The sequence below is a fragment of the Cucurbita pepo genome, chromosome 20 (assembly GCF_057944985.1).
Source record: "Cucurbita pepo subsp. pepo isolate OVF chromosome 20, ASM5794498v1, whole genome shotgun sequence".
NCBI classification, from domain to species: Eukaryota; Viridiplantae; Streptophyta; class Magnoliopsida; order Cucurbitales; family Cucurbitaceae; genus Cucurbita; species Cucurbita pepo.
In genome coordinates this window covers 11,150,002-11,162,625 of record NC_141817.1, presented here as the reverse complement: position 1 = coordinate 11,162,625, position 12,624 = coordinate 11,150,002, and the positions used below count along the sequence as shown (strand labels likewise).

General features: G+C 41.4%; 2 protein-coding genes and 1 long non-coding RNA gene across 4 annotated transcripts; 2 read left to right on the top strand and 1 right to left on the bottom strand.

Annotated features, from left to right (window-relative positions):
* Positions 1-110: 110 nt before the first annotated feature.
* On the bottom strand, positions 111-2,043 carry LOC111782828 (uncharacterized). Of its 2 annotated transcripts, none has more exons than XR_015414657.1 (3): positions 1,761-2,043; positions 1,147-1,317; positions 111-1,073 (listed from the first exon to the last, which is right to left on the bottom strand). It is a non-coding gene; the product is annotated as an uncharacterized LOC111782828 (long non-coding RNA). The 2 variants fall into 2 exon arrangements; XR_015414656.1 differs by having other exon boundaries at positions 112-1,073; positions 1,780-2,043.
* Positions 2,044-5,113: 3,070 nt separating this feature from the next.
* On the top strand, positions 5,114-10,013 carry LOC111782827 (U2 small nuclear ribonucleoprotein B'' 2-like). Its single transcript, XM_023663643.2, has 8 exons — positions 5,114-5,319; positions 5,774-5,946; positions 6,748-6,841; positions 7,028-7,107; positions 7,407-8,409; positions 8,629-9,490; positions 9,567-9,636; positions 9,870-10,013. Exons 1-5 carry the CDS (start codon positions 5,247-5,249, stop codon positions 7,680-7,682), a joined length of 696 nt encoding a protein of 231 aa, XP_023519411.2. The 5' UTR covers positions 5,114-5,246; the 3' UTR covers positions 7,683-8,409; positions 8,629-9,490; positions 9,567-9,636; positions 9,870-10,013.
* A 47-nt stretch (positions 10,014-10,060) lies between these two features.
* On the top strand, positions 10,061-12,621 carry LOC111782826 (WRKY transcription factor WRKY24-like). Its single transcript, XM_087120837.1, has 5 exons — positions 10,061-10,617; positions 10,713-10,895; positions 10,978-11,588; positions 11,678-11,842; positions 11,932-12,621. The coding sequence occupies exons 1-5, from the start codon at positions 10,195-10,197 to the stop codon at positions 12,356-12,358; spliced, it is 1,809 nt and encodes a 602-aa protein (XP_086976963.1). The 5' UTR covers positions 10,061-10,194; the 3' UTR covers positions 12,359-12,621.
* The last annotated feature ends 3 nt before the right edge of the window (positions 12,622-12,624 follow it).

Genomic DNA, 12,624 nt, shown 5'->3' with positions numbered 1-12,624 from the left:
TGTGGAAACCTCTCCCTAGCAAACACGTTTTAAAAAATTAGAAGGAAAGTCTGAAAAGAAAAGTTCAAAGAGGACAATATCTGCTAGGAACAAACACGTTTTAACCTCTCCCTAGCAACCACGGCTTGCCACAGGAACCTACCCCTCTCTCAAAACAATGGATGGAGAAGGAACTCCTAGTGTCTAGTTCATTGAATACAAAACACGTCAATAAAAACCTCCAAATAGATCGAGCAAAAGAACATCTTCAAAGAATATGATCAAAGTTTTCCTCCAAAACAACGTTAAAAATTTAAAAACTTGTTGAAAATTTGAACCAAGCAGGGTACGTATGAAAATACCCTAGACTCAAGTGGCGGCGAGAGTCCTCGGGCTGCGTGTACAAAACATCAACCCAGGTATTAATTACACGATCTTGACTATCAACTCCAGATTGTTTGAAATTGAAAGGATATTTTCATACTCACCTTGTTTTAAAATGATTTTCAGGTAAGGGCAAAACTCTATCATAGAAATGACGAGCAAGGTGGAAATGACGGTCATAAGACAACTTAGAGTTTTATATTCTAATTTATTATTTAAGACGCTTCCCCATTTAATTGATTTTATTATTTTAAGTTTGGGTTGAACATCCCTAGCTTATGGGAACTAGGAAATTCTCGAAGGCTGTCATTTTCTTTAATTACAATAAATTGTGAAACTATTTAGTTAAAATCGCATGTTTTTAAATTATTTAGAAAGGGGTACCCAAGCATGATTTTTCTTGCAAATTATCTTTAGCATGTTAGTATGTATTTTAAATTATAAATTTTTGGTTGTTAAGTGACGACTTCGACCGATACGTGTGCAGAAAGTCGAGTCGTTACATTAACTGTCTAATATTTTGGTTTTATTACACACTAAAACCAACAAGATATTCCAGGAACATCCAATATAATGCAATAAACGGAAGCGAATAGAAGACAGCAAAATAAATCAAACAAGTTCTTAGTACTAACCATTGCAAGTTCTCTAGCAACGTATTGAACAGTCACTGGTTCTTCATACTCACTCAACGTAAACCAGTTGTCATTCTGTACAAGAAGTAACAATTATTATTGCGATTAAAATTAATTTTGGAAGATTTAATTCATCCAAGAAACTTACTATTAGAAATCAAAAGAAGGGTAGATGTAGATTTGTGCCTCACTTGATCAATAGCAATGAGCACAGGAATATCTTTCACAAACGATAGTATCAATTAAGTCATATATAAAGTTGAACCCACAGGCATCGTCATGCTATCAGCCCCTTTCACCATCCCAACGCCAATGCCCTCTCCCAACGGTAATAGCAATTGTTGTGCGATCCCACGTCAATTGGAGAGGAGAATGAACTATTCTTTGTAAGGGTGTGGAAATCTCTCCCTAATAAACACGGTTTTCGAGGGAAAAGTGAGAGCTCAAAGAGGACAATGTAAAGTAAGTGGGTCACTGCTTCATATTATCCACAGTCCTCACATGATCTCCTGAAAGCTTATCACAAAACAGTAAACATTAACCAGTCGGCAACCCTAAGCAATCATGATCATGAGAGATGGTTTCCCTTGTTAAGATTCTAAACATGGTTAGAGAGATTTAACTTTTGTCAACAGAATTAGGAAATATATCATTGAACTACATGTCTAAATCTGATGCGCATACAAGGTTCGAGAGTGAAAAAGACCAAAAATAAAATAATAAAAACATGAGTTAGCGATCCAAACGACTTCAGATACGTACTCGAATTACAAATAATTACCTGCATCCTTGCGAGTGAGCTGTGAGAGTGAAGATGCGGAGGTAAAGAGAGGGCGACCATATGTGCCAACATCGAATGAGGGATCATCATCAGAAAGCGCCGCATCTAATTCGTCTGAAGCAGCAGGGGAGGCGGAGGGATGATCGGCGGCTTTAGCGTCGGCCTTGGACTTGCCCTTCTTAACGGTGGATTTGGTGGTCTTAGCTGAGTAATTTGAAACAAGAGATAGGGTAGGAGAAGGATTTCGATTGCAGAGGTGGTGTTTGTTGGATTTGGATAATCAGCCAGTGAAATCCCTTCTTCTAGTAAATCTTCGACAAGAGGTTGTTGCAATAAAAAATAAAATGAGTAAAAATAAAGAGAAAGTGAAATTTTGACTGCGCTTGAAAATGGTTGGAGAGTGCCAACTGAATTGTGCCACTTTCCGTCTAAGATTTCCTAGGTAAACGCGTGAATCTAAATATGGCAATTGAATCTGTGCCACTTCCTAGAAAACCTGTAGCAAAAACAAAATGGTTGGAGAGTGGCAACTGAATCTGTGCCACTTCCTAGAAAATAGTCGTCTAAGATTTCTATTGTAAACGAAAAACAAAATGGTTGGAGAGTGGCAACTGAATCTGTGCCACTTCTTACAAAATTGTCGTCTAAGATTTCCTATGTAAACGTGTGAATCTAAATAAGGAAAAACTCAGATTTTATCTAAAAATCTCCTCCTAAAACCTGTGTTATAACTACCTTATTTCGTCTGAACTCCGTTTTGAGCCCTATGGCTCGGTGTCTCTGGCGGCATGTCCTCCAGACTCCACGTCTTGTTCGACCGCCTCTTCTTCGAGTTGGCGCGCCGCCGGTCCAGGTGGTTCACCTCTTCCTAATAGGTCTTCCATCTTCCGGTGTCTTGTTCGACCGCCTCTTCTTCGAGTTGGCGCGCCACCGGTCCAGTGTTATAACTACCTTATTTCGTCTGAACTCCGTTTTGAGCCCTATGGCTCGGTGTCTCTGGCGGCATGTCCTCCAGACTCCACGTCTTGTTCGACCGCCTCTTCTTCGAGTTGGCGCGCCGCCGGTCCAGGTGGTTCACCTCTTCCTAATAGGTCTTCCATCTTCCGGTGTCTTGTTCGACCGCCTCTTCTTCGAGTTGGCGCGCCACCGGTCCAGGTGGTTCACCTCTTCCTAATAGGTCTTCCATCTTCCGGTACCTGGCCGAGAAGTTGATTGGTTGCTCTATCTCCAGCTTTAGGATGTAAAGGCAGTTTGTCGTGCACCGAACTTGCGTGAGCAACCATCGTCGATCATCGCGGATCCTAAGTAGCCCGCGTTTGATGGAAATGTGGCATCTAGCCTTATCGAGTTGACCCAGGCTCACAATATTAGCCTTGAGTCTCGGGATGAAGTAGACGCCGGTCAGCTTGTGATGATTGCCTCCCTTGCCGACGAATAGGATGGTGCCGTGCCCTTTGATCTCGACGACGGAGCCGTCGCCGAATTTTACCGTCCCGCGAATCCCCGAGTCAAGCTCGGAGAATGCAGACTTGGCCCCGGTCATATGGTGTGTTGCCTCTTTCACCGATTTGAGCGAGCACTCGCTCCTCCTCAGTGAATTTTGGGAGCTCTTCCTCGGGTTCGACGTCAGGTAGGACTGATGCAGTCACCATGAAAAGGGCTGGCTCATCCTCCTCGGATTAAGCCACATGGGCCTTTTCGGTCGTCTCCTTGTTCCTGAGCTTGCTCCAGCAATTCTTGCTCAGGTAACCTCTCTTCCCACAGTACGAGCACTGGATTGGCCCGTCATCAGTCGACTCCTCCTTCTTTTGATCCGCCTCTTTCCCGTGCATGTGCAGGCGAGATTTCCACGGCTTCTTACCGCCTTTGCGGCTGGAGGGCCCATTGCTCTCGCCGGTGTCGTCACGGAGCTTTAGGCGTGCAAGCCATTCCTCCTCAGTGAGGAGTAGACGACCCTCCTTATCGACAGCTGAAATAGTATTTTTCTTCCGCTGCTCGACGTTACGTAGTCTTCCGGTCACCTCTTCCACCGTTAGGTCGTTCACGTCAAGCAATGTCTCGATTGAAATCGCGACTTGCTCGAGGTGATCGGGGACGACCTGCAGCATCTTCTTCACGATTTCTGTCTCGCTGATGCTGCCACCGAGTGTGGTGATGCTGTTGGCGAGCCCCGTGATCCGCATGAAAAATCATCGACGGATTCGCCGTCCTTAAAGCGGATCTCCGAGAGCTCCCTTCCCCAGCTGCTCGATGTTGGATTCGATTGCGCTGTGCGCTTGGTGGAGAGAGATGCTGGCTCTGAAGGCACAGATCGTAATATGGCGGCGAACGCCAGCTGATCCTCCATACTCAATCGTTTCTCCTTCATCTGGCTCGACAGCGTGCCATAACCCTTGCACCTTGTCAATATCGGATACCAACGCCCGTCATCACGGCGTCGGCCTCTTCGTGGTGGTGATGGAGATGCCGGCACTTGGCGGCGGCGTGGAGGAGTGAGCGAGCCTGCTCGGGATGGACCCCACGATGTGCTTATTTTTGCACTTTACATTTTCTTCTACTCGAACTGAAACCTGTGTGTTGTTAGGTCGACACTCTAACCACTTGAGCTATTCAACTTGATTGTTGATAGGATGGCTCCTCCGCAATGATATACACTGATGGGTTCAACCTGGCTCTAATACCACTTGTTGGATTTGGATAATCAGCCAGAGAAATCCCTTCTTCTCTGTGACAGGAAATCTTCGAAGAGAAATCCCTTCTTCTCGGTGACAGGAAATCTTCGACAAGAGGTTGTTGGAAGAAAAAATAAAATGCATAAAAATAACAAAGAGAGAATTGCGCTTCAAATGAGGTTGTGAAATCTTCTGAATAAATATCCTATTTAAATATAACCTATCCTAAAAATGGCTGGAGAGTGGAAAGCCACTTCCTACAGAATTGCCGTCTTAGAATTCGCATATTCGACTTGTTTGTCAAATGGTCAAACGGAGAATTAATGTAAACGTGTTAATCTAAATAAGGAAAAACTCAGGTTTTATCTAACAGTCTTTAGAGGCCGCAGTGATGCTCTAAAAAATTGACCTCAAAATTTTCCGGCGCTCGGAAATGAGAATGATGATGAACGCGAGGTTTCGGGTTTCGCCGGACTCTGAAGTGCGCGCCCACTGCTAACAGCCTAACACGGCGCCAAGTAGATGGGGGTAAAAGTTGCTGTTGTTCTATGTTTCGGGGATAGAATGGTACTTTTGATAATTGAGAAAGGCCTGGGTCCAATGAAATTGTGATTCTTGTTGGGCCATTTAGGCCTCAGCCCAAGGAAACTTTGGAGTACGATCTAGAGCCTATTGCTTGATAGGGCTCTATTCTGCTTCCGACAAGTCTCCTTCTTCCTGCGCATTCGAAAAACCAGATTTCTGTCCGTATCTCCGTGATTCTCTGTAAGCCGAAGGCCCTGAACGTGAACCACCATGTATTCGGGCGATATACCACCTAACCAGAGCATATACATCAAGAATCTCAATGAGGAGGTCAAGAAAGAAGGTGATTCACTCTTTGCTTTTTGCTTAACCCTACTCTATCCCCTGTGTAAATGTGATTTCTTCTTATCCATTGGTCGACAACGAATAATTGAAGTGATATACGGGACATTTTAAGTTTGTCATTTCGCCTTCGTCTCCCAAAATTTATGCCACACAGAAATGATATTTTGGCAAAGTTTGGTTTGTTTTTAATACAGTAAATGATATTTCTGAGGATGTCACACAGTAATCACTCGAGAATGTACAACTATCATAGTTAGAATTTGGTTGTTAGGGTGAAGGAATTGATATCTTGAAATTTTAGTTTGGATTTGGAGACGGCTACTTGCTTTCCCCATTCCCGTAGCATATGGGATTTTGATTACTGCTTCTTAACAACGTTCAAGATATAGTGTAATCTACGTCCTTTTAGTGTTCAGATTTGATGGTATACTAATTTTCTCCCCATTGGACAGAATTGAAGAGATCCCTTTATGCTTTGTTTTCTCAATATGGAAGGATTCTCGACGTCGTTGCCTTGAAGACACCGAGGCTTCGAGGGCAGGCATGGGTTGCATTTAGTGAAGTGACTGCAGCTAGCAATGCTGTGCGGCAGATGCAAAACTTCCCATTCTATGATAAACCTATGGTTGGTCTTTAGCTTATCACATTTTCTGAACTTGCTTTTCATAGTCTTTTTGTGGCATTTCATCCACTGAATCCTGATTGTGCTTCAATGAGTGTTGCATGGAGAGCGGTCTCTATGCATAATAACACTCAATATATTGCCAGTTTAGCTGCCTTGCATGCCCTAAATAATGTTTTAACCTTTTGGACATATGCGTCTGTCTATTGGCTATGTGCCTTTTTTGAGCATTTTGAGGTCTCTCTTTGTAAATCCTGTATGCTAACATATCTTCTGTCAACGAGGGCCATCTATCATGAATTACATGCTTATGTACTACTTTAAATGTTGCCACTGAATATTTGATCTCTGTTGTAATTTGAACAAAAGGAATTCTTCTCATTTTTCTAACTTGGGTATAATAAAAGGCTTAGAGCAAATGAGTTCAATCCATGATGGTCACCTACCTAGGAAATATCCTACGAGTTTTCTTGGCACCCAAAATGTTATAGAGTTAGACGAGGTAAGTTGAGGTGCATGCAAGCTAGGCTGCACACAAGCTAGGCTGCACACTCATAGATATCAAAAAAGATAAAAGAAAAAAAGAACATGACTGAAGATGTATCCACGATTCTTTTAGGAAGAAACAAGTTTTACTGTAATCTCTTTTAGTTTTAAACTTCAGTTATTTTTGTTTCATCTTGGAAACTTTTGTGTATCTTCATTTTGCTCATTCATACAACTTATTCTAATGGTTATTATAGTGATGACTTTCTGTTGCCCATCTCAAAAATATAAAGATGACTTTCGTTGTTTCTTTTGCAGAGAATTCAATATGCCAAAACCAAATCAGATTGTATTGCTAAAGCTGACGGAAGCTTTGTGCCAAGGGAGAAGAAAAAGAAGCTTGAGGAAAAAGGTGATTTTTACTATATATGTACTCTTTGTTTTGAATTTCTTTGGTGGACATAATCTTTAAGTTAAACATATGGCTTTTTGAATTGATGGACATAACCTCTCATTTTCTTATTGCATTGCTTTTAAAAGACCTTTAGGGTTTTGAACTGATTTATGTTTCCTATTATCTCTTAATTTGCTTATCCAGCTGAAAGAAAGCAACGCTCTGAAGGTGCACACCGATCTACCATGCCCAATGGAACAACTGCTGAGAATGGTGGTTCAAATGTATGTTCCTTTTCAATCTTGTTTTATTTTTTGTGATGTAAAATGTTTAGTTTCCTTCTTCATATGAGCTGTTTCGTTTTATTGTTACTCTAGAAGTGATCCCAAGCATAAGTTGTATGGGTCTTTTTGGATGGTGTGGTTTGTTGGTTGATTGTTTTTTTCCTTGCATTTGTTGGAAAGACATTAATGTTTATTCGAATTGGATTCAATTCAGTGCCCCCTTAGATCAGGAACGTTAACCAACATTTATTCATAATCAGTTTTTCTAAGCAAGCCTCTTCGTTGTGTCATTCATGCAGGCCACATTCCGTCATGCAAATCCAAGCACTGCAGAAGCTACTCCAAACAACATACTATTTATTGAGAATTTACCACATGAAACCTCTAGTATGATGTTGCAAGTTCTCTTCCAACAATATCCTGGATTCAGGGAGGTTAGAATGATTGAAGCGAAGCCGGGTATTGCTTTTGTTGAGTTTGAAGATGATGTTCAATCCTCTATGGCGATGCAGGCTCTTCAAGGCTTTAAAATTGACCCCCAACATCCCATGGCTATCTCTTTTGCAAAGAAGTAACTCGAACTTTGTTCTACTGTTACTTTTATGGAATCCGCAGAAGGTTTATGTTAATGTCACAGCACGTAAATATGAGTCGTGAGTTTTTAGGTAAAGTTCAGATATCCTTCCCCTCCTTCCAACGATAGAAGAGAATGAAAGCAAGAAAACATGTTCCTAAGAGCAGGAGGATATCAAACCATGAGACTCCATGAGTTTTGCCGGCTGTGCTAATTCCAGTTTCCAAGGATGGCAAGAAAATAGTTTATATTGGGTTGTCAAAAAGGAAACAGAGAGAACTAATCAAAGCCTTTATTTAACGTGTTCATGTACTTGTAGTAGTGGAAAGCTAGCTTTTCAAAAGAAAACAAGGAGCTGAAATTGAGGAGACAATGTTTGATTAGATTTTTGCATGAAAATGTCGTCCTGGACAATGAAGTATTGATAATCATCTCTGTCGAAGACTCAGGAACAGTGCTGCTTGGTGCGTGTGTTTGCTTCCATGGTCGATTATGAGCAAGATTTGACCCAAATTTAGTTTTGAAATTTGTCTTTTACCGGATCAACTACGTAGCTATTGTTTGTTAGTATTATCATTAAAGGTTGCAACCTTGTTATTTTATTTCATAGGGATCAGTGATTCATCAAGTGCTGACTGCTGACTTTTCATCAAAGCTTCAGTACCACCAAAGCTGACATGCCGTCTCTCTCTGGGCATCGCCATTCAGATACATCGACCACGCCGCCTGTGAGTTCTCTTGTCTTCTTCTTCCTCATGACATACTAAAAAGAAGAATATAATATGAACATAAATATTAATTAGGTGAAAAAATTATGGTTGTTTTCTTGTGTCTTATTATTTTGTTGCAAGCCCATCACAATAATCAAAACTATGTTGGTTTCCAACTGTCTTGTTTCCTTATTTTCTTGCCGTTGCAGTGTTTTTTTTATGTTTTCTTAATTGAAGGAATTCAGTAATGACAAAAGTAAAGATGTTGGTACCAGGCGAATGGGACAATGAATGGATAAACCAGAATAATAGTCTTCAACCTTTGGGGGTTAGGAAGGAATGCTTCTCCACCTTTATCTCTACTCTATTAAACTTTTTAAGAGTATTTTTAACATTCTTTTTTGAAAATTGTGAACATGGATTAGATCCTAGGGAATCTTTGACTCGTGTGGTCTATGACTACAAAAACACCCTTTTGTTTGACCATGTTTATAGGTTTGAATGGTAAGAGGATCAAGTATAATGAATTAAGTTGTCGTTTGATAACTAATTATGTTTTGTCTGAATTATTTATAGGGTCGGAATCAAAGGATTCATCTGGATTGATTTAGCTTTGTATTAATTTACACCCTTCATTAGCCAATTCTCATACCAGTTATTAGCTATAGCTCGATGTTATGGTTTTAAATCGACTTTATTGGAGAATATGTTTATGTATTTTATTTATTTAAAAAAAGGTGTCGTGTAAAAGAAGGCAAATAAGGATAATGTTGCCAAATTCAACTGGCCCAATCCTGTATTTGCTTGGAACGATCATTATCAAAATCTTCGTATATGAGATGTCATCTCCTAAGGATGTCTTTAATTAATGAAGATGTAAGTATCTTGATGACCCAACATACATACCACATACCACATTAACTTTCTTTCATAAAAGATAATAGTTTAAAGGAATATAATTTTTCCCATGGCCACGTGGAAGTTGGGCTGCCCCTTTTCTCATCTCTATTGACGTTGGGTTCTAGAAAGCATGTCGTCATAAATCCCATCCTCACATTTCCTTCCGTAGCAAGCGAAAGTGTCACGCAATTTATCTAATGTGTGTCCATTTCTGAATTTATTATTTAACAAATTATGTATATGTTTAATGTTTACTATCTTGTTTGTCTTTATAGATGACAGTAGATTACGTTCATAAAGTTTCTTCTCGGAGCTGGTCTACTCTTTCTATAACAGGAACGTTCGGTAAGTGGCTAACGATTTTAGCGTTAGCTCTATATGATAATGATTTCATTTTCTGCTTTATACCTTTAAAATTTATTCTTGTTATATTGCATGTTTCTTTTGAATTTGGGTACAACTACTGAAACCAAAACAATGCAGCTTATGGGTGGAAATTGTGTTTATAAGTTTAATTTTACAAAAAATGATTATCAAACTAGGGTTGATGATTGAACCACTAACCTTTGAAACTGTAGAGCTATCGGACTGACTCACAAGAATGATTTGATATTTATGATATTTTTTGCGTCCACTTTGTGGGGAGATATTAAACGAGAAGGAAGAAAAGAAAACTGCCGGACAGAACACGACACACGAGTGGCTTAAAATCATGAGAAAAGTGGTAATAAAAAGACAAAAATAACCAAACTATGTCTTTCTATCTCTCTTAATCAGAGCAAGAAAGAAAGCAAAATGGAAAACAGAGCAATTAAGTTGGAAAAAAAACAAAAAACAAAAACAAGTGAGCCGCCATTCAGTCAAACCCACGAGATTTGACCAAAATACAGTCAACAATCCCCCATGAGACTCCCTTTCCTGGAACCCTCCTCTTCTCCCTTCTCCTTCTTTAACTTTCTCTTTTCACCATTTCTCTTCACAATCTCTTCTTCTTCTTCTTCTTCCTCTCCTCTCATGGCTTCTTCTTCCGGGAGCTTAGACACCTCCGGGAATTCCCATCCCTCTTTCACTTTCTCCAGTCATCCTTTTATGACTACTTCTTACTCTGACCTTCTCGCCTCCGGCATCGACGATCCTCCTTCCTCCGCCGCACCCCACGGTTCTCTCCGGAGTTCCACTACCGGCGTTCCTAAATTCAAATCCCTCCCTCCTCCCTCTCTGCCGCTCTCTCCTCCTCCTCTCTCTCCTTCTTCCTTTTTCGCCATTCCTCCTGGCTTGAGTCCGGCCGAGCTTCTCGATTCTCCTGTTCTTCTCAGTGCTTCTCATGTACGTTTCTTTTCATTTTAGCTTATGGGTCGGATTTATTTTGGTGAAATTCATGTTGGTTTAATGGGTTTTGTCTTTTTTGTTATTGTGTTCAGCCTCTGCCGTCGCCGACTACTGGGAGTTTCCCGTCTCAGTCGTTGAATTGGAAGAGCAATTATGGTTATAATCAGCAGAGCATTAAAGAAGAAAACAAATATCTGTCCAACTTCTCATTTCAGACTCAATCGTCAAAGCCGCCGCCTTCGTCTTTTCAGCCTTCCTCCACCACAGCTCCGATGGTACGTGACATCGAAACAGAGGATTTTTCTTTTTCTTGTTCGTATTATCAAATCTCTGATTCATTTTGTGATTCCGATTCAGAATTGGAGTTTTCAAGAACAGGGCAAGAAACAGGACGGTTTTTCGTCGGAGAATAATATGGTGAAGCAGAGCTTCTCACCGGAATACGGGATTGTTCAAAACCAGAGCCAAATCAACGGCGGTGGGCAGTTGCAGTCCGACTACGGCAACAATTACCCGCAACAATCTCAGACGGTGAATCGGAGGTCCGACGACGGATACAATTGGAGAAAATACGGCCAGAAACAGGTCAAGGGAAGTGAAAATCCGAGAAGCTATTACAAGTGCACCTTCCCCAGTTGCCCAACAAAGAAAAAGGTCGAAAGATCCTTAGATGGACAGATCACGGAGATCGTTTACAAAGGCAGCCATAACCACCCGAAGCCCCAATCCACGAGAAGGTCGTCGCTGTCATCCGCCGGTTCTTCCCTATCCATGGTGGTTTCGAATCCGGCCGCCAACGAGATGGCGGACCAGTCATTTACAACTCAAGGCAGTGCCCAATTCGACGGCGTTGCAACGCCGGAGAATTCCTCGATTTCAATCGGCGACGACGACTTCGATCGTAGCTCTCAAAAGAGCAAATCCGGAGGGGACGACTATGATGAAGTCGAGCCAGAGGCGAAGAGATGGTGAGTGGGGCTAAATCTGATGCTATGTTCTTGCAAATTGACTCTGTTTCTCTGTTTTGTAAACTAAGGATTTGGGTATTGATTTTCAGGCGAAGGGAAGTTGAGAACAACGAAGGCATGTCGGCCGCCGGCAGCCGGACAGTGAGAGAGCCGAGAGTCGTCGTTCAAACCACCAGCGACATCGACATTCTCGACGACGGCTACCGGTGGAGGAAGTACGGACAGAAAGTGGTGAAGGGAAACCCAAATCCAAGGTGAAAACAATCTCTCATTTCGTTTCATTTCATTTCCTCTGAAAATCCAAACTTTGATTCCTAAATGTCCGAAGCTTTGTTTTTTGCAGGAGTTACTACAAATGCACAAACCCAGGATGTCCTGTAAGAAAGCATGTGGAGAGAGCTTCACACGATCAAAGGGCAGTGATCACAACCTATGAAGGCAAGCACAACCACGACGTCCCACCGGCACGAGGCAGTGGAAGCCATTCCCTCAGCCGTGCATTCCCCAACAACGACCCTCCAGCCACCGCAATCCGCCCATCCGCGGTGGCCCATCAGTCAAACAACGGCGGCCATCAGTCCCTGCAGACAGCATTCGCGGTGGAAATGGTCCAAAATCCCAATGGATTTTCATTCCCGGAATTCGGAAACTCAATGGGAATGGGATCGGGATCTTACATGAACCAAACCCAACCCAACCATAATTTGTTCCCTCGAGCCAAAGAAGAGCCCAGAGATCATGACATGTTCATCCAATCTCTCCTATGTTGACACTAAGGGGTTTTCCAATTCTTTTTTTCTCTCCTTTTTGGGGGTTTTTTACGAATTAGGCAAAACTTCAAGTCCAAAAAAAAAAAAAAGAAAAAATATCAAATAAGGTTTATTTAATTCTTTTTTTCTTTTGGCTGTATATTTTTTTTTCTTAGGGGCTGGTTGGGTTTTATTATTATTTTCTTTTTTGTATTAGTATCATAATACACCTGTATGTTATAGATCACAATTATACTTTCAATATTATTATTTTTTGTTATTAATTT

Bases quoted from the DNA above. Each gene is read 5' to 3' on its own strand.
- LOC111782827 (XM_023663643.2), top strand. From the start codon at position 5,247: ATGTATTCGGGCGATATACCACCTAACCAGAGCATATACATCAAGAAT. The intron at 5,320-5,773 runs GTGATTCACTCT...CCCATTGGACAG, and splicing joins TGAGGAGGTCAAGAAAGAAG to AATTGAAGAGATCCCTTTAT. The intron at 7,108-7,406 runs GTATGTTCCTTT...TCATTCATGCAG, and splicing joins CTGAGAATGGTGGTTCAAAT to GCCACATTCCGTCATGCAAA.
- LOC111782826 (XM_087120837.1), top strand. From the start codon at position 10,195: ATGAGACTCCCTTTCCTGGAACCCTCCTCTTCTCCCTTCTCCTTCTTT. The intron at 10,618-10,712 runs GTACGTTTCTTT...TATTGTGTTCAG, and splicing joins TTCTTCTCAGTGCTTCTCAT to CCTCTGCCGTCGCCGACTAC. The intron at 10,896-10,977 runs GTACGTGACATC...ATTCCGATTCAG, and splicing joins CCTCCACCACAGCTCCGATG to AATTGGAGTTTTCAAGAACA.